The 26,820-nt window shown below is 44.8% G+C and overlaps 1 protein-coding gene across 8 annotated transcripts in view; it reads left to right on the top strand.

The window, feature by feature from the left end:
• The window catches only part of WWC3 (WWC family member 3), a 100,245-nt gene that overhangs the window by 39,086 nt on the left and 34,339 nt on the right, over positions 1-26,820 (top strand). For 3 of the 8 annotated variants that reach the window (XM_053917218.2, XM_053917221.2, XM_053917217.2), the window contains exons 3-10: positions 1,277-1,480; positions 1,608-1,757; positions 4,151-4,270; positions 5,498-5,587; positions 10,617-10,693; positions 11,580-11,659; positions 22,540-22,669; positions 25,531-25,668. In XM_053917218.2, the coding sequence (XP_053773193.1) occupies positions 1,277-1,480; positions 1,608-1,757; positions 4,151-4,270; positions 5,498-5,587; positions 10,617-10,693; positions 11,580-11,659; positions 22,540-22,669; positions 25,531-25,668 (989 nt within the window). The remainder of the gene's footprint in view (positions 1-1,276; positions 1,481-1,607; positions 1,758-4,150; positions 4,271-5,497; positions 5,588-10,616; positions 10,694-11,579; positions 11,660-22,539; positions 22,670-25,530; positions 25,669-26,820) is intronic. The other 5 variants (XM_053917220.2, XM_053917219.2, XM_053917223.2 and 2 more) reach the window with 5 other exon arrangements.

Genomic DNA, 26,820 nt, shown 5'->3' with positions numbered 1-26,820 from the left:
GCAGAGAAGGCTTCAAAAAAGAGGTGTCTTGGCAAAAGGACTTGGAAGAGGGTAAGGTCCCTGGTGGGCAGAAGGACAGGAGCAGCAGGAACAAATGCACAGTGAGCAATGCCAAAGATGGGGACTTGGGGAAAAAGCCAGTCTGTTTAGAGGACGTTTGTGGGGAAAAGGACAGAGAAGCTGGCAACTGAGTTTCAGGACTCATATAACATGTGGAGGATGTCGGACTTTGTGCTTTAAACGAGGTTCATGTGTTCAGGAATTTCAAGCAGAGGTAGGAAGGCAGCTTTGGTGAGTGCACGGAGGATGCCTTTTGGTGGATGAGACTGGAAGCCTGTGTGTTTTTGCAGACAGATCACGAGGCTCTGATTGAACCAAGGGGGGATGGAGAGAAGGGTACACAGTCAGCCATTATATCTAGGGGCAGGAGTCACCAGTTCTTGATGACTCATGGCCTATTCTGGGGTGAGGGAGAGGAGCAGGGCTTCTCTGGGGATGAAGTCCAGACTGAATTCCCAGGTTGGGTAAGGGTGGGCATCCAGATGATGCCCCTCACTTTGAGACAGAGGGCAGGAGAAGCAGGCATTTGCTGTTGTGTCATTGTTTACTTTGATTTTGGTTTGGGGACCAGAAGGGCGCTGTGTGAGAATGAGTTTTGCTTTGGACAAAGGACTCAGAATTGCTTTGGGTCTGTCCAGGTGGAGAAGCATCGAGGAGGCAGTTGGGGAGCAAAGACGGGAGCTCAGGAGAGAGGTTGGAGCCAGAGGTAGGCAGTGTGAACCCTTACCGGAGCTTGTAGGGTGAGAAAGGTGGACTGGGAAGTGGGGAGTTTATGGATCGGAGGAGACAAGCAAGTCCATGAGGAATGCAGACAGGCTGCAGGTGTGGTGTGGGAGCAATCTGGGCCTGAGGGCAGCGGAGCCCGGCACCCTCGTCAAAGAGGTTGCTGAGAAGAGGGCTGGAAATCGTTCATCTCTGCCAACATTTGTTTACAGTTCGAAAAGTTATCTAGTATTGTCTTCCCCCTCCATTGAACTATTTCATGTTTATGGAGTTTTCTCCTTATTTTAACTGCAGATATAAAAATAGAAGTGTTCCACACTCTGGGGAGGTTTGTTATGTAGACTCTCTCATAATGTGTATCCTGGTAATTCATTTTCATATTGACGCGTCCCATAACCGCACGACTATTAGTCAACCTCAAGATTTGACTTTGAAGTCACTTGCATTCTCTGTGCGTGTGTGTTTTACTTACATCTCATGCTTTTCATTTCAGAGCTGACCCAGATTGAGGACCCCAGAGAACAGTGGAGGCGAGAGCAGGAACGGATGTTGAAGGAATATTTAATTGTAGCCCAGGAGGCTCTCAATGCCAAGAAAGAAATCTACCAGATTAAGCAGCAGCGGTTCGAGCTGGCTCAGGAGGAGTACCAGCAGCTGCACAAAATGTGTGAGGACGCCAGCCGCTCGTACGCCAGCTGTGAGTTGACCGACTCCTTCTGTTAACATGTGCCATTTAAAAGCCATTTCTCTGCTAGGTTATCTGCAAACACCAAACTTTACTCGGGCAAGAGTGCTTCATCAATTTTTTATTCCCGTACCATTAGGTCATCAGCAGGCCGCAGTGGAATCAGATGGTCACCTGCTAGCCACTCCTTTAGCAAATACTTATCAAGTGCCCACTTTGTGCCCAGGCACTGCGATACCGTGGCGCCTAAGAGACGACGGGCCCCTGCCCTCGTGGAGCTTACATTCAGGTGGGGAAGGTGGAAAACAAGCACATTTCAGGTAGTGCGTGAAACAACCTCGTGTCTCCCGTTTGTCAGTGTGGAAAAGGCCTTTACCTGAGACCTCTGCATTTAGGACTGTGCTGGGTGATCCTTGGGAAATCCACACAATGGTTCACATGTCATGTACTGTCTCTTTGTTGGGTCCTTTCTTGGGCAACCACCAAAGGTGGAGGAACTCAGTATAACCCAGGGAATGTGGGGAACTCTTTCTGCCCCTCTAGTTAGATGGACTCACACTGATGTTCTCAAAGGGAACCCCTCTTAGTTCAGGAAGCTGCCAAAGGTAGGCCCCCATTTCGCTAGTACTCAGTAGATACTCAGGTGTTGAAGGAGCCAGGTCCAGTCTCGGAAGTCAAGGCATTCTGTTATGAACTCCATCAGTCTGCCTGAGTCAGTCCGTGGCCACATTTAACAGCCCACCGCAGGTACGCACGGCCGTGGCTGTCCTGGGTGCCAGGGAGCCTGGGGAGATGAATGAAACTGCTACCACTAGGTTTTATTTTATAAAACCTAAGTCTGCTTGAGACACGAAAAGACGTACCTGTGACATGACTGCCATATTGCCAGGTATTTGGCTCTGGTGACACAGCCCTGAACATTAGAGACATGGTCAGAGCTTTCATTCTGTGTTGCAAGTCAGAATGGAGTTAAGGCTAAGGGGCCATAGGTCTTTTTTTATTGTAGCTGTTGTTGAAGGCGAATAAACCATACAAGCTGTGAGGAAGAGAGAGGTGAGGTTTCTCCCCCAGCCCGTAACGGGAATTTCGGATTGTTCTCTTACCCCGTGCCTTAGAGAATGTAGGGCCTCACGTATAATGGTATGTTGTTTCGTCTCTTGTTCTTCAGATATTGGTATGTCCTAGATTTTTGTTTGTTTGTTTTTTGTTTTTCTGTTTTAACTTCCCAACAGAATGTGACGAGTCCCACAGAATTTAGCTCCATGCTAAATTTTAGAGGCTGGTTTCTTATCTCCATAGTTTTTATTTATTTCCTTTTTAAAAATGTGTTTCTCTGATTCTGGTATCAGGATAACACTGTCCTCACAGAATGAATTGGGAAGTGTTCCTTCCACCTCTCTTTTCAGAAAGAGTTTGTGTGGGATTGGTAATAATGCTTCCTTGGCCATTTGCTAGAATTCACCAGAAAAGCCATCTGGGTCTGGATTTCTTTGTGAGAATGTTTGTAAGTACAAAATCAGTTCCTTTCGTAGATAGAGGTCTGTTCAGATTCTCTGTTTCTTTTTCAATCAGTTCTAGTATTTGTATGCGTCAGGGAATTGGTCTACTTCATCTGATCCTACCTCAGTAAACTTTCCTCTAAAGGGTCAGGTAATCAATATTTTCAGCTCTGTGGGCCACATGGTCTCAGTCACAACTACTCGCTCAACCCTGTTGTGATGCTGCACAAGCAGCCAGAGACCGTGTGTGCGGCTTGTTCCGAGAGAAGTATAAAGCAGGTAACAAGCTGGAATTAGCCCACAGGGAGTTAGTCAGGCTTGTCAAGTTTCCTCGGAGTTCTCTTATAGTTCTTTTCCTTCCTGGGGGCTCTGAGGTGGTGTCCTCTCTCTTTCATTCCTGATCTTTATCGTGTGTGTCTTCTTCCTTCTCTTAATCATCATAGCTGACGTGTAATCAATTGTGTTTATCTTTACAATCAACTGGCGTTTGGTTTACCTTTTCCCCCCTATTTCTTGTCTGTTTTTATTTTATTGCTTTCTCCTCTTCATTGTTTCCTTTCTTCTACTTAGTTTGACTTTAATTTGTTCTTCCTTTTCTAGCTTCCTAAAGTGAAAACTCAGATCATTGATTTTAGACCTTTCTTATTTTCTCACATGGACTCTAAAGGTATAAATTCTTCTCTATCATTGTAACTGCATTCCTCAAAATTTGGTGTTTTCATTTTCAGTCAGTCCAGAAATTTTCTCATTTCCTTTGTGATTTATTTTTTGACCCATGGGTTCTGTAAAAGTACGTTGTTGGGACTTTTTAAAGGTGTCATGTTGTTGATTTCTAATTTAATTCCACTGAGGTCGGAGACTACACTGTGTAAGATTTCAGATTTTTGAAATCTATTAAGACAACCTTTATGGCCCAGCACATGGTCCCTTTTAAGGAATCTCGTAGGGTTGGAAGCCCATATGGACTTGGTGCCTCAGTCACACCCAGTTGAAGCATTGGCTTGTAACTGTTTCTGAGAACATACAGTTAGTGATTCTAAACCTTTCAGAAAGTTACTCAGTAGAAGCTAGGTTGAACCATATAAAGTTGTCATTTCTGTAGCTTAAAATGGGCTGAATATTGGTAATTTCATATGATTCAACCTTCAGACACCTTTTCTGTTCCATGGTCCCTTTTGGTTAGGTCTCCAAAGAGGCTCTCCAATCAGTGTTTCCAAGGATGGAACGGGAGAGAAGGACATATCAGGAAAACTTGAAAGGAAGTTTCTTGCCAGTGACGGAAAGGAAAAATTGCCCAGGGAAGGTGTGTCTTACCTACTGGCTACTATACCAGGGCAGCCAGGACATCAGTTGCAGTGAGCGTGGGAACTCAGGACTGGAGCCCTTGAGGATGCAAATATAGGGGGACCTTATTGCAGGCCTGGGATTCCACACCCAGCCCAAGGGGGAGTGAGACTATAGGTTAAGGGCATTCAGAACTTGTAGTCCTATGGAGCTGGGACATCCATTGGCATCCATTTTTATATTTTCATGGGCTTTGCACTCCCTTCACATTTGGGCAAGTGGGGAATCACAGTCAGTTACATTCCTTCCTGTGCTCCAGGGAATTTTATTAATGCCCAGTAAAAAAGAAGTTCTGAAGATGCTGTCTTCAGAGGGGCGTATGAAGAAACCTGCAGTACAGGAAGCAGGCGACTCTGGTGTTGACACGAAATTCTAACATGCTCGTCAGATTCCATTTCCTGACCCACTAGAAGTCTCTGCGTAGATGCAACCTCTGCATCTACTTGTGTAGGTTGCCTTGGAGGTCAGATTGGGCCTGCCTGTTTTCATGAAGGGCTGGAGATGCCACCGGATCTTGCCCGGGTCCTGTGTCAGAGACTAGGAATGGAATCTAGAGTTAATCCAGGTGGTTTATCAGGTTTCCGCTGCCCCTGGGGTTTTGAGCAAGCTCTATCAATTTGCCATTTAACGTGAACTACCAGTCACAATGAGGAAAACTCTTAGATATGACTCAAATGAATTCTTTTTGGCCACAAAATAAAGTTCAAGAGCATGATCCCATTGGTTTGAATCGTCATCATCTAACCGATGTCGCCTGTAGAGGTCTGGGCCCACGTCAGGGGCTGCTGGTGGTAGGGTCCAAAGCATTCCTGAGCTGCACTTGGCCATCCAGGTCCCTCACAGCCTAGCCCACTCTCAGTGCTAGTCCTCTAAAGTGGGGAGGCGTGCCCTTGCTCTGCTCCTAGGAACAGAATAACATCTGGACTCATTTCCCATTATTCTTTCATTGTTAATGACTTGAAGCAAAAGGAAGCAATATTCAGTGAACTACTGTTTTCTGTGCATTGTTATGATTGCAACATTGTGAAGCATACATTGTGATGTTATCTTCATTGGACACACAAGGGGCTGAAAATTGGGGAGGCTAAATTACTTCGAGGTTACATACCCAGTAAATGGTAGAACGTGGATTTGAATCCAGATCTGGTTGTGTATGTAGTCTTCAGTGCTCTGTACTGTTTCCTAGATATGGAAGAGGCAGCTTACAAGAGCCGATTGTGTTTTTGGAACACCTTGCCCTCCCATTGTTCAAGTTATCTGGAAATAAAGACCGGTTGTAAGTTGACAAGTCATCTCTTTTGCAACACTAAATGGGGCAAGTGGAAGGCAGAGCACTTTCTACTTTTTGACTTTCTCATGGTCCACGGTAGGATTGCTAAACTATTCATTTAGTTTTCAGGAGATATTTATGTAGCACCCGGTGTTGCTATACACTAAATGTTGGGGACCCAATTTATGCCTAGTGGCTAATTATAGGGGGAAATGGAGCCATAATGGTAAACAAAGGAATGAACTGGAACAGCCATTTCTCATATTGGGGCAGAAGGGTATAAGGGAGGGTGGAGGGAGGGGAAGTGCGCCTTGCTCATACCCTTCACAGATTTTCCCAGGGTTGTGGAAATCACTAGAATAAAACACCACTCATTGGAGATAAAAGATTTTGTATCAATATTGTACCATCTGGTATCTAAGAATATGTAAGCCTTGACTTTTTTGTCCCTGACCAAAGCAAACTTAGACACTGTGGTGGCTTCGAGCATGCATGTCCCCAGAAGGTTAAGAACCCAACTTTATTTGTGTGAACTTGTGAGATAGCTGTTTGGTGCCCAGTCCTGATATGTTTTCTACTTTGCAGGGTTTTCGTCTACTTTGTTTATGCTAATATATTCTTCTGTTTGCCTTCCTTTTCCCACCAAATACATTAGTCATTTCAGAAACTTTTTTTTTCTGGAGTTACTCTTTCATTTTTCCTGAGAAAGTCTAGCCTCCAGATGTGTTCAGATGAAATATATGACCATTTACAGCATCTTTTGGAAGTGATTCTTGCATAGGGTAAACTATAGTCTTAACCACAGTTCAACAAATTCTGGATGGCCCACAGACTATAAAGCCTGTCCACTGAGGGTGTTTGTAAATAAAGTTTTATTGGAACACAGCCACGTCTGTCCATTTACCTATTGTCTGTAGCAGCTATAACGGCAGAGTTGAGTTGAGACAGGGACTCTATGGCCCACAAAACCAAAAATATTCACCATCGGGCCCTTTGCAGAGAAAGTTTCCCAGCCCCTGGTCCACAGCAATGATTCTCAATGATGCCTGGCTGCACATGGAAATGTGAAGGGCTTTTAAAATCCACTGCTGCCTGGGTAGGCATTTTAATTTAATTGGTCTTGAGTGGGACCAGACATTTTTTTAAAAAGCTCCCCAAGTGATTCCCAGAGTTGAGATCCACTAGTCTAGATTGATTCTTTTAGCAGCAGTAATATGGCTTTATTTGTTACCTTGGCTCCTAGGAGCTCCCAGAAGTCCACACCAGAAGTCTCTTGGGGTGGCTGGGAAAGAGTCAGCCTTATCTCTGTTGGGAAAGTGCTGATCCACCCTGAATTCCTGAGTTAGGTGGTGGTGAAGCTTGACCTTATCAGTGATCAGTGTTGCCAACATTCTTTCTGAAGCCCCAAGGCCCTCCCACAAAGACTATCTTCCTTTAGTTCTCTGGTAAAGGGTTTCTCATCTACTATCTAGATTAGGCTTCGGGCCAAAGTCCATCCATTTAGCCTTTTGTTTTCCCTCATTGGAGCATGTTGGAGCAGGCAGGGGAAAAAGAGATCACACAGCATTTTTCACAGGTATTAGTTGGCAAGACTCAGTCTTGAAGTTGTAGTGGAGCACACGTTTGCTGAGAGAGAATCCCCCAGTCTGTCCTCTTTGCATTTGGTGGCTTCTTGCGTTACTTCTGTAGGTCTTGAGTGGGCTTGATTTTTTTGATCCTTTGCTTACGGTGCCTTTTAAAAATTTTCATGCCCTCCTTTGTTGGCCTCAGTTATCCCTGCTCTGGTAATTAGTACCTGTCAGCATGGAGCCGGTCAGGGCTTGCCTCCTTTCCTCCAGTCTTCGCTGGCTCCTTTGAGCAACCCCTCACAGAGCTGCTGCTGGAGGTGCCCCTGGTCCTGAGCCATCTGTCCAGAGGATGTGTTTGGAGAGACAGAGACAGACACACACAGTTTCCCTCTTTCAATAACCTGTACGATTGAAATCCATGATGAGTACTGTGGTCTGTAGCACTCTGAGTGTGAAATACACAAGTCTAGTTCCCCTAGTGGGCGATGGGCTTTGGAGAGCCAGAGGACCATCTCTTCTTCCACTGGAACAGCTAATCTGATGAGAGGATGTTGGATAGCTGACCCATAGGAGGCCAAGTTCCAGACACAGTTCCCTCTGTGACTGATGGCATAATGCAGATCAAGTCACTGCACACCCAGTCTTGAATCTGTAAAGTGGGGGAGCATCATCATCATCTCTCACAAAGATTTTTATGAGAGTAGATGAAATAAGTGTGAAAGGCACCCTATAATAGCAAGCACCAATAATTTACATTGTTGTGGTCCAGATGAACTAAAACCTTGTTATTATATCATTGAAAACAAAGTGTGTACCTGAGTGGACTCCTTAAGCTATTTAATAGCTCTGCCCACTCAGCTCTTCAACAGAGAAAAAAGCTTCAGAGGTGAAAGTCTGGTATTTATCATAAACCCTGAGATTGGAGACCTGTCTTAACAGAGGAAGATAGTTTTTCTCTAAATGATGTAGAGCACATGCTGTTAAAAACGGAGTCTAGACTCCTGAGTTACTTCTTGGATTCCAGAAATGGATTCCATTCGACTTACTGGCAGACATAAGGAACTGAGAATTTACATAAATCGAATTATATTATTAAAAGTTAGGCTAGTGTTCACAACTCTCCTTAGCATTTGAAGATAAGGTGTACTCACGGTCTTAGGTACCTGAGCTGACTTTTCCTTCATCCCAGTCCTGGAATTTTATAATTTTAGAGGCTGTAGCAAAGCTAACACGAATGGTATCAATGGAAGTAAAACCTAGTCTATCATTTAGGATGGTTTCAGCTGTTAAGTCACAGACGAGACTGACTCCCATGGGCCTAGACAGTAAGGAAGTCCTCCAAGGTGGGGTGGCTTCCTGTTGGTGGATTTGGTGGCTCAGGGATGTTGTGTTTCATCAAGCTCTACTTCCAGGCCTGGCTCCGTGCTGAGTCTCCCTGGGGAGGAGTGGTGGATACCCGACAACCCCAGGGTACTGGTAATTAGGAAGGAGAAGGTGGGGCAGGTTGCCATGTATTTGTCCAAGTGTACCTGCCACACCTCCCATTTCAAGCTTTGTGGCAATGATTTCAGATCATTGTTACTGATGTCTAACATTGCAGTCAACTTTCCTGGACTTTGGTGGTGGGATTACTTTGTACCCCAGTGGGAAATATCCCACGTGGTAATTGTTGGCGTGGTCTTCCTCAACTGCAGGGTGACAAGTGGACACAGTGGAAGTGAGGAGTCAGCAAACCTTAGGCTCCTTTGCATATTGTCTGGCTTCCAAGTGAAAGCCCCTTAAGCTCAGGTCTGAGAAACTTTTAAGTCCCAGGAGTTTAATGTGGAGATTTTATAGAAATGATTTCTGCCTCTTCAGGGCATTGTTTGAAGTGTTGCTTTCATTACTGATCTTCAATGAAACCAGAGAGTCAGACAAAATAGAATTTGTAGGATTTGGAAATAGACATTCTTCATCTAAGAAAGAATTCTATTTAAAAACTATTTTACTCCATGTCTTGAGGGATTACGACTCTAAATATAAGAACATAAAGTTGCCAAACACTTAGCTCCTCCAGATATTTGTTTCTAGTAGATTCTAGTGGTTCAAAATTCTGACAGAGTAGATTTGCCATTGAACTGGTTTTTTAAAAAGAGGTATCTCAACTGCCCAAATTAACTTTGAATATAATTAGGGCTGTTAAATAATCTTGCTGTTGAAGCCATTTGATGGCTTTGAGCCATCCTTTGCCATAGAAAGTCAGGACATGGTTTTGAACTAGTTTCTAGGTGTCGGCAGCTAGTTATCTGAATGACAGCCTTCAGTCCCCAGATCAAAGGAGTAAAACAAAGGACGCTGGCCCTGTGGGTGGGTATTCTGAGCAGGTGATGTTAATGAAAATGACCCGGAGGCGGAGGACACCAGTGTGGGCTGACCATAGATCAAGACAGAGGAGTGCTATACCACCTAAGGAGGGAGTAGAATGCAAGTCACTGTAGCCCAGAAGCTGATGGCTTGAGGAGCCTGAGAGCAAGGATAGAGAAACAGCAGGAGCTAGCCATGCTCAGGGGTGACAGGGTGATGGAATGAGAAGCAGCTACTAGCTGCTGCAGCTGCTGAAGTGGCAGGAGGGGCTTGTAGCTCTCTGTGCAGATGGAAATTGGCTAACTGCTTAGCACCCACAGGTGAACATCTCTTTGTGTCTCATCTACCCCCAGGTATCGGCTCCTCATAGAGATGCCGTGGCTGTAAAAGGAGGTTAAGGCCAGTGCACTACACCATTTAAAAACACATTTAGCTCTGTGATGTGCTTTAGCTAAACAGCCATCAAAAACAAGGTGCCAGAATAAAAGGACGGGTGCTTCTCTTTAGTTTGTGTGGAACAGCCTGGAAGAATAGCTTTTTCTCAAGCCTGTCATCTACTGGCACATTACTAGAAAGTTGTCTTTTTCATTTTACAGATCTTTAGTATTTTTTTTCTTATGTCAAAAATTGTTTATCTGGGGACTACAGATATGAAGGAAGTAAAAATAAAATCTTTTGTAATGAAACCATTGAAAATAACCACAGTTGACTTTTTGGCTCTATCCTTCCAGAGACTTCCGTGTGTGTGCATTTTAAAAGAAAGTAAAAATGATTCATAGTACATGTACTATTCACACAGTAAGAGCAGTTTTCCATAGTTAATCATACCTTTCCTTCCCCATGTGTATGTGGTTTTTAAGCCTACTAGTTTTGTAGTCGAAGTAAGCAGAGTTTCGCTTTATCTGTAGCCACCTATCTTACTATGTGGGATCCTGTAGAAAGGCCTCATGCAAAAATCAAACATCCAGACTTGAGGTTGGGAAGTGCTGATTCTTTAGGAGCCAGTGCAAACTTGTAAATCTGAGACTTAATTATTTAATACAGTGAATCAGAAGTTCCTATCTATGTGTATCTGTTTATTTCAAAGGATCCATTATAAAATAAAATATTTTCCTTCTCTTTAGCCTTCTCTGGATATTCAGCAAATACAAAGTATGACCCACACCAGATTAAAGCGGAAATAGCAAGTCGCCGGGATAGGGTAAGTAAAAGAAGTGTTCTCACAACTACATGCCCCAAATGTATTTTTATGTAACATCGCTTATCCTGGTTTATTTTGGGGTGGTCAGTGTATCTAACACTCGTAGTTTAATAAGATTTTTGATTTCATGGACCATTATTATATTTGGTTGTACTCTCCACTTGTTTCCAATAGGAGGGAAAATGTTTCATTTTAAAACCTCAGCCCATCTAACAAAGAGTCACCTGTGTTCCTGTGTGTACCCACCTTTCTCCCCCTCAGCCCCTGGTCTTGGTTGCTGGGGGAGGGGGTCTGTTTTGTTGCATTGGCATCGAAGCCTGGGAGACACCTTGGAGATGAAGCCTCCTGCTGTGGTTGGTGTCTCAGTCCCTGAAGCAGAGGGTATCTCTTGGGGCAGTGGTTCTCAAATTCTAGTGCACCTAAGAGGAGCACCCGGGGGAGTTAGCCAGGTGAGCTCCTGGGCCCACCACCTGAACTTTATTTAACACAGGCCTGGGGCAGGTCCCAGAACCTGCTTAAATAAGAACGTGCTCTCAGCAGCCGGGCTTCATACTGGGCTCTGCGAGTAGCAAGTACAAGGGAAGATGGACAAAGTGTTACACAGTTTGCTAATTGTAACGAGAGCACATCGGTACGGATACCTCGGAAAGGAAAATAGTTGCCATTCCACCTGCGTAGGAGCAGTCTGGGACTTTGGTTTGTAAGCAAAGCAGTTCATTCTTCCAGGGTGGCTGTTTTTTATGTGTGTGAATAGAAGGAAGTTCATGGAGACAGTAGATGACCCAGTGAATTGCAAGCTAATCAGAAACCTCAATGACAGTGATAACAACTGTAGAAATAATTTTTCACAGCAAGTTTTTGTGAAAAAAATGTTATTTGTCTTTAGCTTTCCAGATTGAAACGAGAGCTGACCCAGATGAAGCAAGAACTGCAGTACAAAGAAAAGGGGGTGGAGACCCTGCAAGAGTGAGTTGCCCGCGGTTATAGAAGGGAGCGTTCCATGATTTCCTTCTGTGCTGACCTCACTGGTGCCTAGACATGAGTCCTAACGCCTCAGGGGCAACTGCTCCTGTGCTTTTGTTTATGCTCCTTTGTTCCCAACTCTGAGCCTCCGAATCTCTCTTTTCCTTGAAGAGTTTTCATTCCTTTAAATGAAACTGCTGGGGAAATAGGACCTTTATTTTATATTTATGCACATTCTCAATAGCTGCACATGGCTGTTTAAATTGGAATCCCAGTTTTGTTAGTTTTAGTCTGTTACATTTTTTAATTCTAAAGGTTAAAATCAAATTAATTAAAATTAAATAAAATAAAAAATGACACCCCCCAGTCTCAGTAGCCACATCTCCAATGCTCAGTTGTAGACTCTCTTTACCTTGGCGCCACTGACACTTTGGGCCAGAGAACTCTTTGTGGTGGAGCTGTCCTGTGCATCATCGATGTTTAGCAGCATCCCTGGCCTTGGCCCCCCAGATGCTGGTAGCACCCTCCCGCCCATTTGTGACAGCGAAAGACGTCTTCAGACTTTGACAAGTGTTCACTGGAGGGCCCATTTGCCCCCAGTTGAGAACCAGTGGGCTTGTGGCTATTGCATTGGACAGCACAGTTCATGGACTATTTCCATCACCACAGACCATTCTATTAGACAGTCTGGTCTATAGGTCTTCTTCCTGTTGGCATCTTTACAATTAAAACTTCATCCCTACTAAGAATTTCGGGATGAGTTTCTTATTATTTGTGAGCTTTATTAAGTCAGCAAATTCAATGAACAAAAGTTATTTTATAAGCGGTGATATTGTTGGTCAGCAAAAATTAGTTTTCTTAAGAAAGGGTATTGTATGCTTGTTGGTCAAGATTCTCTTCCTTCAGAGCCTCGTTTCACGTGTTGAACTTGGGCGTGTGCTTTACAGCTTCTGTGCCTACTCTTCTCACGGTCAATGGGGCCTGCCTCAGCCAGCTTAGCTGCTAAATACCATAGACTTGGGGATGTAAACAGAAGACATTTACTTCTCACAGTTCCTACTTCTTGCTGTGCCTTCACAGGGTGGGGATGTTGAGGGAGCTCTGGTCTTTGTTATCGCTTCCTTTTCTTCTAAGGACACTAATCCCATTTTGGTGCTCTACTCTCAGGACCTTATTGTCTAAATCTAATCACCACACAAGGCCCCATCTCTAAACACCATCCCAATGGAGAGGGGCAGCACGATCCAGTCCCTAGCAGCTATCAATCATTGGGCTAAATCTTCCGGAAGGCGGCACCAGCGCCTGCTACCTAGTCAGCCTCGGCAGACAGCGGGAATTGTGGGGCGGTGTTCTCAGTGAGGTGGGCAGCACGCCTCTCTCGTGCATGCTGTGTGCAGATGCAGTGACAGTGTCAGCTGTGACTACGCTATTGCTCTTTATAGGGAGGTGCTGTGTGAATGTGAGCATTTGACAAACGTAACTATCTCTGCCTCACATAAAGGGTAATTACCGGGCATGTCAAACCTTGTGGTTTAACACTAGGTTCAGCTTCGCTTTTTGAATCATCCAGGATTGATTTGGGTGATGATTCATTCGTCCATTTCTTTATTAAGGGCATGTTATAGGCACCTGGCAGACACAACAGAAAGGTGAACTGGGTCCTGTCTGGAGGGGCTTGGCTCTCTCTGGTGCTGACACCTGGTCCTGCCCCCTGCAGGCCCTGCCAGGTGTGGATTTTGGTGCACGCTTAGCGTGAGCTGCAATCTTACCCTTAGAGCCAGCCTTCTGCGTTCCCCACCATTGCCCAGTGGTTTGCGTGCTCATTCTCCTGCAGTTTGGACCTGCAGTGGGGCTTCCTTAAATTAGCCCCAGTTACTACAACTTTTAAAAAGTTTTGCTTAAGCAAATCAAGCAGCTTTTTCCATATCAGCCATCGGTGTTGTTGCTCACTTTTTCTGTTTGTGGCTGTGTTTCCCATTGCACCGCTGTGTGCTCAGTAATTTTACCCCAAGGTAAAATTGGGGTACCCCAAGGTACAGCCCAGGCAGCCACCAGAGCACGGACACCTGCCAGGGTGCTTCTGTGTGTGTGGTGGTCCCGTCCTCCTGGCCACTAATGCTAAGGGGCTGGATAAGAAGTAAGCAGAGACAATCATTTAATTTGGTAGGTCCTTGAAAGTTGCTAGGACTCACCCGTTGAATTGGAGTCTGCTTTCCTTCTCTCATGTGGCCATTGCTTTCTCTCATTACTAGGGAGAGTCGTGACTTGGAGATGTCTCTAGGTGATACTGACTTTTCGCGCCAGGCATCACGTGGGCTGTGCAGGTGATTAGGGTGGTTCAGGAGTGCTGTGAGGGGGCACAGGACCCCTGAGCCTCAGAAGGGAGTCTGTCTGGCACCTTCTTTCACCGGCTCTGGCTTCTATAGCGGGATTGCCAGGCCTGGCTCCTGTTCCTCTGCCTGGTTGCAGTCACTCTGGCCACCTCCATTTCCTTATTTGAAGACAGAGGTTATATTGCAACGTCAGCTAAGATCGAACACTCTGGAATAGTGATTTTGAACCAGCATGCTGTAAGAATTTTTAAAACATGCAGTACCTGAGTATTTGGTGAGGGGCACCGACCTCTTTTCCCTTTGATTGTCAAATTAAAAAATGCCAGCAGCCAACACTACAATAGCCGTTTAGTGTGAATGAATCAAAACTATACCTATTTTTGTCCTATTGTCAAAAATATGTATTTTTTGGTGTGCCACAGAATTTTAGTAATGAGTTTATGTGTGCCCTGAGATGCAAAAGGTTAAAAATTGCTGGTGTAGAAAATAAAAAGTGCCAGGGCTTAGGCCCTTGCCATTGCTAGGAAGTCAATTCAGCTCATACTCGAAGTAGTTTTAAGAATAGGAAAAGGCGGCCTCGGTTTCTCCAGGTTGACTGGACAGGAAGCAGAAGCCAGTGGCGGGGGGGGGGGGGCGGGGGGGGGTTGTAACTTTACACCTGCAGCCAGCATTGAGCATGAGCTATGCTCCTGCAGAGAGAAGGCCCCGTGCTGCCTGCATGTTCTACTTTCCCAAGTAAGATCCTAGGTTTGGGAGCAGCGATGGTAAACAGGCCCCTGCCCAGGGGACAGTCCTCACTTCCTGCCAGAGCCTGGTGGAGGCTGAGTGGCGTGGGGGAAAGTTGTGGACCTTCCCTTGGTCCTGAGAGACCCACCCCAACTCTCAAGACAGAGCAGCCTCGAGAGGCAGTATTTAATCAGATGGTGTGTTGTCACTGTACATGTTCGTTCTATTCTGTGACACAGCCTCACAGCTTCAACTTCTTTGCCAGTGAAAGTCACCTGGTCCCTTCCTCTGAGTTACACAGGCTATGTGTGAGATGGCGACAGCCTCATTATTTCTTTGGTACTAAAGATGGGCTCTTAGGTTTGGATCAGATCAGGCAGCTTGGTATTATTTATTGGGAAGTTTTGAAAGCCTTTGGTAGGCATTGATAAGGTGATTGCCCCACCCCTGCTGTCAGATTCTAACTCTAAGCACAGAGAATACATGAGCTCTTGTCCATAATTGGGCTTCTCAGATATTATTGCCAACCTCGATTTAAGGCAGAGACCCTAGGTTTTCCTCCAGAAACATTTCTGCTGTTCTCGCTTCCCAGAATTCCAGTGTATTCTTTTCCAGAGTACCTCACCAGGGGTCTGGCCGCTTATAACATCTTAAACTCAACTTGTTTATCTTGGTGAACTTTCCTGGCTAGCAAGAAAATCCATCATTACACTTGGGTCCAAGTGAGGAAAAAAGAACCTTTTGTATTTTTTTTTAAGTCTATGTATGTTGTTAATTTTTGTAGATGGGAGCTGGCCATGAGCACAGTCTCTGGGTTAATGATAGAATATGTACATGTGAGATATATATATATATTTTAAACTTTTAATGATGGAAAATGTCAAACCTACACAAAAGTAGAGAGGACAGGATAATGGACCCTCCCAGTACCCTTGTCCCACCTCAGCAACTAACACACAACACCCCATCTTGTTTGTTCTCACACTGGATCATCCCCTAAGCTGTACCTTCTTGAAGCAAATCCCAGAATCATGTTTAATCCATAAATATCTCTCCCAAACTTCCGGACTCTTTTGTAAACATATCTATAATACCAATACCCCACTTAATAGTAGTCTCTTCATATTGTCCCTTGTCAACCAAGTTTGCCCGTTTCCCTGGTTTGTTCGGGTCCAGGTTCAGACGAGGCCCACACAGTACGCCTGGCTGGTGTGTCTCTACATCTCCCCTCCTCTCCTGTGTTTTTCCCTCTGAAAACTTTGTTGAAGAAGCTAATTTGCTTTCCTACTAGAATTTCCCCAACAGTGGGTTTGGCTGCTTGAATGCACATGGTGTTGTTTAGCCCCCGCTATTTATCCAGACGGGGGTCATCAGTTTGCGGGACATCATCTGACTCAAGTTCAGTTTCTTTTTCTCCCCTTTTTGGGGGGTATGTATGTTTTGTGGGCGAGGGTATTACTTTTATCAGGAGGTACACACCCTCCTGTGGTCTCTCTTTGTGGTGTGAAGATGATTGGTAGGTTCTGTCATTGTCTGCTTGGTACATCCATTTATACTGTTGCCCATCAGCTTTCCATCTGACACTGGGCACATGTAGATACGAAAGATTTAGAACAAGTTCCTGAAACTGGGTTTGCTGGGTCAAAGGGTAAATGCATCACTGGTGTTATTAGATATTTCCAGATTCCCCTCTCTAGGGGTCGCTCCACTTTGCATTCCCAACACTAATACGTGAGTGTTCCTGTTCCCACGGCTTTGCCAACAGAATGTGGTGTCAGGCTTTTGCATTTTTGCCAGTCTCACAGGTGAGAGATAGTATCTCAGTGCAGTTGTCATTTGCATTTCTCTTGAGGCCGTTTACAAAAAAGTCTTCAGAAAATAGGAGCGACATTTTTGATTAATGAAAGTCTTCAGAAAAATTGGGCTTTCCCAGTGAAGGAGCTACTGGGCTGTGCTGCTGTGAGGTTTCTGAAGCTTGTTTGGAAGAATTATCTTACTCAGCATCCAGGGGCAAAGGGGGAGGACCCAGAATTAGTCTGTATGCAGTTTCCCAGATGGGTGATGCACGAGAATGTGCCAAGTGTGCCAATGGGTGTAGGGAGATTTCCCTCTCTAGTTATGCTAGATCTCTTGCAGATCTGGAATGTACCTCGTGTTAGATTCCGAGTTGTCCTGCAGCCAGGAAGCTCATTTAACGTTGCTTCACTCCGAGTTTCCCACGCTTATGTGCCATTGAAGCTTTTTTCCGCCATGACACCTATAATGTCCCCGTATACAGGCACGATGGCCCAAGACACTTTGTGGGGGTGGGCACTGTCCCAGCTCCCTTCTTACTATCTGTCTTTCATGGTGTACTGTTTCCAGATGTGGCACCCACTCCATTGTCACAACTTCCACTGTGACTGCTCAGCTGTGCCGTGTTGGTGGCTCACCATTGTCACACTCTGGCCACAGGGGTTCTTCTAAAATGTCTTCTCTGCTGGTGACTCTCAGCAGCCTTCTCACTCTTCCTTAGACTACAGTCCACACTCTAGATGCGCTGACCCCCTGTCCTGACCTCATTTCCCTCTGGTATCACTGTCACTCGCCTGTGCCAACCCCCTGGCCACCCTGTGGCCGCCCTGCTGGTCTCTGCAGCGTGATGTCAGTCAAAGAGATAGACAGACAACAAAATGGAAATCGTTATGTCAGGCAGTGATTGGTGGTCTAAGAAAAAGAAAGCTGGGTTTGGGAATAGCATGGGTGCTGTGCTGAGTAGCTGCTGTTCCTGCTCCTGCCTGCTGGGAGCCCTCCCACAGTTCACTGCATTCTTGGACACTGGGACCCTTGGGGTGAAGGCCTGGGCTGCAAGGATCTCGGGGAGGTCTCTGTAAATTGGCCAGTCACCTTCTCATTAACTGCCCTCTAGCATTTCCTTCCCTGCTACATACCGTGTTTTAAGAAATCCTATTCCTTATTACTGCACTTCGAGTCACAGAAAAGGGCTGTAAACTAAATGTTCCAATAAGCAGTTTCCATGAGGTACATTCTTAGCTAGGTGGCCTCTTCACTTCAAGCCTTTTAATTACTTGATGAACTACTTTCCGATTGGGGTGGTATGAGTGAAGTTAAACCCAAGTCTCCTTAAATAAGAGTCCCTACTCTTTTCTGAGCCTTCGATACCAGAATGAGGCGGTATTAGATATTGGCATTAGCGTTTTCTGTCCGAGGGGATTTAGTGGTTTCAAAAGAGAGTAAGATTGTTCGCAGTTAGAACAGGCTTAGACCAACAATATCCCATTAACATAGCACATGAGGCACAGCCCATGCAGAACCCCGGCCCTACTCAGGTAACAGTAAAACACACAGAAATGGGGGCGGAAACAAAAAGAGCATTGTTCCTGCTGCGGGACAGGTCTGGCGTTCCACACAGGACCTGCTGTTGATAGAAAGCTGCCGGAAGCTTTCTGAGGTTCATTCAAGGCCCCCTGCCAGAGCTGGTGATGTAAAAGGTAGAGTTGTAACAAAACTTCTCATTCTTTTGGGTTGTAATGTGTGGTATTAACATGGAATATCTTTAGAGGCCTGGCAGCCCTTTTCTTCAAGATGTGGGTTTAAGAAGTCGTTTGGTTTTACTTGTGCCAGTGCAATTCTCTTGACATCTTGAACTGAACAACAAATATGGAAACGAGGGCAGCAGGAGGAAGAGGTCAATGATAAACATCTCAAAAATGCCTTCTCAATAGTACTACGGTCATCATTTGGGGCTGTGCCTCTCCTCTTCTCTCTCACCATTTCTTTCGAGAGCAGACCATAAAGACCAAAAAGGTTTAGTCTGGGACGACAGTTGACTGGCTGTGTGGGTGGCCTTGAGATTTGACACAGTGTGAGTTTGGAGGCCTTGACTTGAAGGGTATTAACCCCCTGGTGATGAAACGCATGAGGGCTAGTGTGACGGGCCTCAGTGGGAACCTCACTGTGCCTCTTACTGGCTGTGTGACCTTCAGCAAGTCACTCAACCTCCCCAAAGCTGCAGCAAAATGTCGAGAGGTAAAAAGTAGAGACTGAGCATTCCAAGTACTAGACTTTTTTTTTTTTTACAGTGTGTCTTAGTCCATTTGGCTTGCTCTTATAACAAAATACCACAGACTGGGTGGCTTGTAAACAACATAATTATATTTTCCATAGTTCTGGAGGCTGGCAGTCCAGGATCAGGGTGCCCGCATGGCCAGGTCTCCTCAGAGCCTGCTTCCAAGTTCAAAAATGGCCGCCTTCCCACTGTGTCCTCACGTGGTGAGAGGGGCAGGGAGCTCTCTGGGTCCCTCTTGTAGAGACATTGACCCCATTCACGAGAATGTCTCCCTCATGACCTGATCACCCCCCAGAGGCCCCACCTTCTAACATTGTCACAGTGGGCATTAGGGTTCCAGTATGTGAACTTCGGGGGGAGACAGGATAAACACTCAGACCACAGCGCACTCCAGTACCGCCTTTTGTTGGGCAGTTATCAATTTCCGATCATTTTATTTGAGATGTATAAGCACTGTCTTGAACTATTAAAAATTTAAAAAATTATTATTTTCTTTAGGAAATGTAATATATTGATATTTTAGAAAATACCAAATCATTGAGCACATCCTCTGAATTTGACCCAAGTTCTAGAGAGAATTTGACAAAAAGGGGGAGAACCCCCCACGTGATCTTGCAGATGTAAAAGAAGAGGTCGTCTGGCCTTTCAGGTTTTTGTTAGGTGAAAATCCACCACATTTGAAAACTGGAACTGGCTTGAATTCTGTGGGGCATTGCTTGCCTGTATATATAAGCCTGTGGATTGTACGTTGGCCGCTCTGAGTAAGGGTACACCTGTGGTATCAGGGGGCCTCCAATGCAGACTTGAGAATTAGGAGGTGGGGGTTTGAGTCCCAGCTCTGCCAGATTTTAGCTTGTCATCTTGGGCCACTTAGTTAATCTCTCTGAGACTCAATTTTTTCATTTAAAAAAATCTCAGAAGATTATGCTTATCTTGTAAAGCCATTGAGGAGATTAAAAGAGGTGACAAATGTAAAGCACACAGCAACACTTTGTCACCTAGCGGGTCCTTCAGACTTTAAACTATTTTAATATGCTATTTATATAGTTATATAATGTAATCAAATAATATATACTATATAAGATATTTATATAAGGTTATACTTATATAGTGACATTTTTGTTATATAATGATATGTTCTACAGTAATATATAACCATTTTTAAATGACAATATTGCAGAGATTCCTAGAACATTGAGATCATGTTCTCCAATAGCTTTCACACTGTTTAAACAGTGGCATCTCTTTCCCTTCCCCACAAGCATCATCTTCTGTAGAAGCAGAACAGCTGAGACTGCAAAGCAGGGGAGGTACTTGCTGAAGCAGGGCTGATGGTCCCTAAGCCCTAGCAGGCTCCCCCTTTAGCTGCTCCTGCTCACCACGTGGGTATATCCTTGGAACTGAGTGAAAACAGCTGCTCTAGGCCAGTCTTCGTGCTTCTTCGAGGTCTCAGAGCGCTCGGCTAGAGCTCAGGCCGGAGCCCATGTCTGTGGTGGTGAAGTTGAACTTCTCTTAGGCACTGTGTGGTGTCCACTGATAGGATGGATTACAGGGTGCTGATTCCTCTGCCTGATGGGCATCGCAGCCCATTTTCCTCTGTGTGGCAGCCATTCCCAGCATAGAAGCTGGTGCCTTAAGAGACTGCTGGCTTTGTCCCTGGGTTTCCTGGTGGCCACCCTTAGGCTTTATAGTTGCTAAAAGTGAAAAGGAAATCATAACACTTAAGTACAAAGCTGGGGCTCGCATAGCTGGCATCCCTCACTGCAGCCTGAGCCGTGGCTGTGTGTCTGTGGCTATTGGACTAGCATGGATTTTCGGGCAGTGGAATAACTTTGTTTAAAGTAGTTGAATTTCATTTCTCCATATGGGTGTCGGTGTTAGGTGGTGAGCCCTCGGCTGTATTTTTCATTCTGGAGTAGCCAGTAGACCTGGTTAGCAGGGGCTGTGGTCATTGACTGTTACAGACAAATTGGACTTTTCTGGTCTTAGGTTTTTGTTGTTTTTTCAGTCTGGAAATGCTGTAATCCTTTTCTACAGAGTTCATCAGTCTATGTGGGTTGTGGTTTGCGCCATAAATGAGATGTATTGGGAAGTCTTTGATCAGAAGATGAATATGAGAAGACATTATTATGTAAATGAGTAGATTTTTTTCTGCGAGAAAAGTCAGGCCACTTCCTTGGCAGATGTGAGATGGATGGCCTTTTATTTCTGTCTTGTGTTAGAGACTCTTGATTCTCCATAGAAAAGCTGAAGTGGAAAAACACATGGCCAGGCCATGTTGGGATTTAGGGATGTCCCCATTTAATGTGTGGGGCCTATGGTGCGCCTGCATCCGCTTGTCTGTGGAAGAGGACTTGGGAGCAGTTTTCATAAATATTTGATTTGAAACTGATGGCAGTCACAGCACTGCTGCTGAGCCCCTGAGCCCATTTCCAAAGGGAGGGGATGGTTTCCTGCTTGTTCTATTTGTCCTTCTCTCATTCCAGGGGTGCTGACAGCTCAGATCAGCTCCGGTGCTGAGTTTTGCTGTGAGTTGTGACGCATGTGGCCAGGAATTTGTTAATGATAATAAAGTACTAGAGTTGGTGAATTATTTACTTTTACTCCTGTGAGTAAGTAGATCCAGAATTGTCCTGATAATAGTAATAATCACCACAAACATCATACACCAGGCCTCTGCCGGATCAGCCCTTTCCTTACACCTTCTTATTAAGTGGGAGAAACATCGTTAGTATCTGCATGTGAGATGAGGAAACTGAGGTTTGAAGAGGTGAAGTGACTTGCCCAGAGTCCCACTGTAGAGCTGGAGTGTCACCTGTACCCACCAGCATGCCAGGATGCTTTTGTGTGAGTGGAAAATAAGGGCGTTTGGACTGGCCGTTGAGATCTAGATTTTCAGTTAACACGGGGGCAACAACTTAGAACCGGAAGCGGTGTAATGGTGGAGGTGGAACCTGCCATGTCCGCTAGTGACTCTCCAGAGGAATGCATTCCATTTCTGGAACAAAGGATTCCAACTTCTTTAGCCCCGAGGTCTTCTAAGACTCAAGACTTAGGTATGGAAGATGTGACAAAGGACATGGTACAGGAGGTTCCGTGCTCTTGGAAGGTCAGAGCCAAGCCTCATCTTGGTCAGTCCTCTGCTTCTGCTACCCAGAAGCAGGCCTCGTGCACACGGGGGCAGGTGGGAAGGGAGGGAGGGAGGAAGGGAGGGAAGGGAGTTTGAATTGAAGGAAAGAATTGAGGAGGTGAGTAGTAGAGAGAGAAGGATAAATTAGAACCAGCATGAGATAAAAGAAAGAGATACATAGAGGAAACATACGAGTTTTCAACTTTTGTACAAGGCATCCTTAATGAAAGGTCACTACTTGTTGCTGATTCCCATATATCCTCCTTGCACACAGAGCTTGGTTGTGTGTTTATTTAGTGGATGGTTAGGCCAGATGCTGGGCATAAGTGAATAAGACCTGATCCTCCTCTCAGAGAGGGGAGTTCAAATCTCAGGCAGTTATTCAAGCTGGTGACCTCGTCTTATCATCAGTGGAACCCCGACTGTACATCGTCTTCACCTGATGGCACAAGTCTCATCTCTGTGTTCACCACAATGAGGGGGCTCTATGTGGTCTCTGTCCTCCTTTGCCAAAACCTTGTTTTCACTGTTTCCTACCTTTCTATGAAGCTTTTGAGGTTTTTGTCATGTTTAATAGAATGCGATAATCTTGCATGCAATGACAATATTTTTCTCTTCCAACCAGGATTGATCGTAAGATGTCAAATGCTCACACCAGCTACAAACTGGATGAGGCGCAGGCTATAATGAGTGAGCTCCGGACCATCAAGAAAGCCATTTGTACAGGCGAGAAGGAGAGGCGGGACCTGATGCAGGTAAGAGGCCAGGGCTCTTCAGAGCCTTGCCCATCTGTCTGTCACTTGTCTCTTTCCCTCATTTAGGATTTAAAACATATTCTATATTTATTATGTGTATGATTCATGTATATTCTAAGACATGTGTATATATAATATTACATATGCATATATCTTTTATGTGTATGTATACATACATATTTAAAATAACACATATTAATTTCCTAGGGCTGCCAGAACACTGTACCCCAAACCAGGTAGCTTAGAAGCAAAGAGATTGATTTTCTCAGAATCTGCAGGCTGGAAGTTTGAAATCAAGGCATCAGCATGGCGGCGCTCTCTCTGAAGGCTCTAGGGGAAGCTCCTTCCTGCCTCTTCCAGCTTCTGGTGGCTGCTGGCACTCCTTGGCTTGTAGATGCATCATTCCAATCTCTGCCTTCATTGTCACATGATGTTCTCCCTGTGTCTCTGTGTCTAAATATTCTCTTCTTATGAGAACACCAGTCATTGGATTAGACCCCAGTCTAAAGCAGTATAACCCCGTCTTAACTTGATTCCATCTGCAAACACTCTGTTTCCAATGAGCTCAAATTCATAGGTTCCAGGGCTTAGGACTTGATCACATTTTTTGGAGGACACAGTTCAAGCCACAACAATGAGTGATACATTCACAGTGTTCAGTAATCAAAATAATTCAAAAAGTCAATGCTAGGGAGTTTTGCTATCTTCCCCCTTCTCGCACCGCTCATGTTTCTGCGTACGCTCAGCTGCCCTCACAGACAGCGAGGACTGTGTCTGCTGGTCTGCACCGGCTCCGTCACACAACGATCGAACCCACCTTTTCCCATATCTGTGCACAAAGAGCTCCTTCATCCTTGATACAGCTGCGTAGCGCTCTACCACGTGCATGGATGTAATTATATGACTGGGATCACTGTAGCTTTTAGGTTGTTTTACTTTTTTGCACCTTCAGTTTTTGTAGTTTCTCTTATTTTTAGAAAAAGTTGACTTTTTACAAATGGATACATGCTGTTCTTTTTACTCCACTCTGGCATGCATGCAATTGTTTCTGTTACGACTTTTATTTTTGGCTCAACACACTAAGTTCACACCTAGCACCTGGTAGGCATTCGTCTTGATTCTGCAGAAGGATATGGGAAGCAAAGCTCAGATTCACTGGCCAAACGAGACAGGTACACATATAACTGCCTTGCAGGGTATTACTTCCTAAGGTCAAGGACAGCTGAGACTTGCAGAGTGTCCCCAGGGTGCTCTTTAAATTGCAGGTTACCTAGCCCTACCCCAGGCCTACTGGATTGACTCTCTGGCTGAGGGGTCCAGAAATCTGTATTTTCAGGCACCCTTTCCCAGTCATGAGAGGTAAATGGTCAATTGTCAGCTTTTCTCCAAGCACTGGTAGGAAGGAGAACAGCTGTCATTCATTGAGGCATCTTGTGCGCAGTGCACAGGCGCTCTTTGGATGCTATCCATCTAGTCCAAGCCCAAACCCCAGGCCTGAGCCAGGTGGTGTTTAACCGCGGGGACACAGAGGCCTCACCCTAGGTGGTTGAGCTGGTGCCTGGGCCCTGGCCTTTCTGAATGTGCAGAGCTGGGGCAGAGCCACCCAGTTGCCTGAATTGGGTTCTGCACTGTGGAGGCTGGAGATAGAATTTCTTGAAGAAGCTTCAGATGTCAGCATCTTCTCTAAGAAGCTCCAGGGCAACATCTTCTAGTAAAATCTACTAAGCTGTTTTGTTTTTCTTAATACGACCTTAACAATATCGGCCCACTCCAGGATGCCTTTGTCGATATCCAGAGCCAGCTGCACGTGCTGGACTGCACCTGGGCGCCCTGGTGTCTGCAGAAATAGTCTTTTTAAAAAATTGTAGGAAATTGATTTCTCTTTAACCTTCGCTCAAAGGGGTTCTCCGTGCCAGAATACATGCTTCCTCTGATTTCTGGCAAACTAACATACATATATGACATGACTTTTGACCACGTAGAATTATGCTTGAAAAGTTAGGTTATAAAAATGTGTAAATGTCGTCTGGAAGCTGTTTTCACCTTCTGTGTGGTTTACAAAGATGTCAAGGTAGCATTCATCTCAGGCTCATTTATTGATAGAACATTTGGGATGTGAAAGCCCCTCCCCTTGCTTTATTGATGTACAGTTCACAAAGAAAATGGTATAAATTTAAGGTGTACAATGGGATGATTTGATAATATATATTGTGAAATGATCACCACAATAAAATTCGTTAACACCTCCATCACCTCACACAGTTACCTTTGGGGTGTGTGTGTGTGTGTGTGTGTGTGTGTGTGTGTGTGTGTGTGTGTGATGAGGACTTTTAAGATCTGCTCTCTACGCAAGTTTCAAGTGTGCAGTACAGTATTGTTAACTGTCGTCACCATGTTGCACATTACTTCCCCAGGACTTAGTCATCAAACTGGAAGTTTACCCCCTTTGACTGACATCTCTCTGTTTCCCTCTCCCCCCAGGCCCTGGCAGTGGCAACCACTATTCTCTGTTCAAGGAGTTTGGGGTTTTGGGGAGGGAATGGGTTTTTTTTTTGTTTTTTTTTTAAGGTGACACAAAGTTTTGAAAAGCAGGAAGAACGGTCCCACAGTTGTTCTTGATATTATTCACATGGTGCCAGGAGGACTCAATTGCTATCTGATTTAAATCACTGAGCATTTTATTACAGGTACACGCAGTGCTGGGCATTTCTTTTAAATCTAACGAGAATGGGGTCGGGGTGTCCAGCCCCGCAGCGAAGAAGCGAAGAAGCGGCTGACCTGCAACCAGAGCGAAACGACTGCTTGTAGAAAGAGAGGCACATTACCATCTCTGTTCAACTGGCTTGTTCGTTCTGTTGCAGAGCCTGGCCAAGCTCACTGACGGGTTCAGGAATAACTTTTCTCTGAATGACCCGCAAGAGTTCCCTCACCATCAGGGTGCTGTTGGCGAGTCTCACCAGGTCTGTGACGCTGGGTCTCAGACCGACATCATCGGAGAGGTATGCTCACCGCGGGGCAGAACCGGGTGGGTCGAGAGAAAAGGGCTGCTTTTACATTGCCGTCATTCATTTGCTTTAATTTCCCACCTTCTCTTCAGAAATGTTTTGGCTTTTGTGACATTAAGTTTGAAGAAAAAAATTTGTTCTCACATCCAGCTGTGAAGGTTCAGTGGCCTGGGATACAATTTATTTGCTTATTACCTCTTAACTTTGTGATTCAGATTTTTAAAAATGGCAGAATCCTTTTGAGAGTTGAGTTTAGATGATTTTTTTGACAGACATATAACTTTCTAGAGTATGAATCAGCTAACTTTTTCTGTAAAGGTCCAGATAGTAAATACCTTAGGCCTCATAGACCATCCGGTCTCTGCCACACCTACTCACCTGTGTTGTAATGCAAAAGCAGACATAGGCAATATGTGAATAATGAGTGAGGCTGTGTTCCAATAAAACTTTATTTATAAAAAGAAGTGGTGGGCTGGATTGAGCCTTCCAGCCTTAGTTCGCTGATCTCTGGCTTAGACCAGCGACTTTCCAAGGCTTTGTGGCTGTATCACCCTTGGCTTATACTTTGTTGCTATTTCTTACTCTTCTAAAACAGCGGCAGGAAATTGAATTGAATTAAAATTAATTTTGTTTGGGACTTGAAAGAATTTCATAATGCCCTTTTTTGATGATTAGTGAAACCTTGAGTTAGCCACAAAAATAAAGTTGGCAATCGTCATTTGAAGCAGGGTGGCAGATGCTTGAAAACACTACTACTGTAATGCCATTGAGTGACGTTTATCATTTATTTGTTACAAATGGGAAAACAGTTTGGATGGCTTCTTTTCCTTTGGGCTTCTTAAGTAAAGATGAACTATCAATGGAATGCAGAATGCCCTCCCTCAAATTAAATAAAAAGAAAAAAAAGGGAAGAACCATTGACAAAAACCTCTGGGTTTTAAATAATTAGCTAATATTTTCAAATTTTGGTAGATAGTGCCTCTTTGAGGGGAATCTAATATTTTAAATAATGACTCCTTATGTCTTGAATGTTCTGGACTAGTCCTATTTTCAGTTTTGCCCTCATTGTTTTTTGAAGTAGGATCGGGCATTTGTGACCAGGCATCTTTGGTTTAAAGAATGTGGTGGCCATGAGAAGAATCTGTA

Source organism: Desmodus rotundus, chromosome X (genome assembly GCF_022682495.2).
Source record: "Desmodus rotundus isolate HL8 chromosome X, HLdesRot8A.1, whole genome shotgun sequence".
Lineage (NCBI taxonomy): Eukaryota > Metazoa > Chordata > Mammalia > Chiroptera > Phyllostomidae > Desmodus > Desmodus rotundus.
This window is presented reverse-complemented; position numbering and strand designations above follow the sequence as displayed.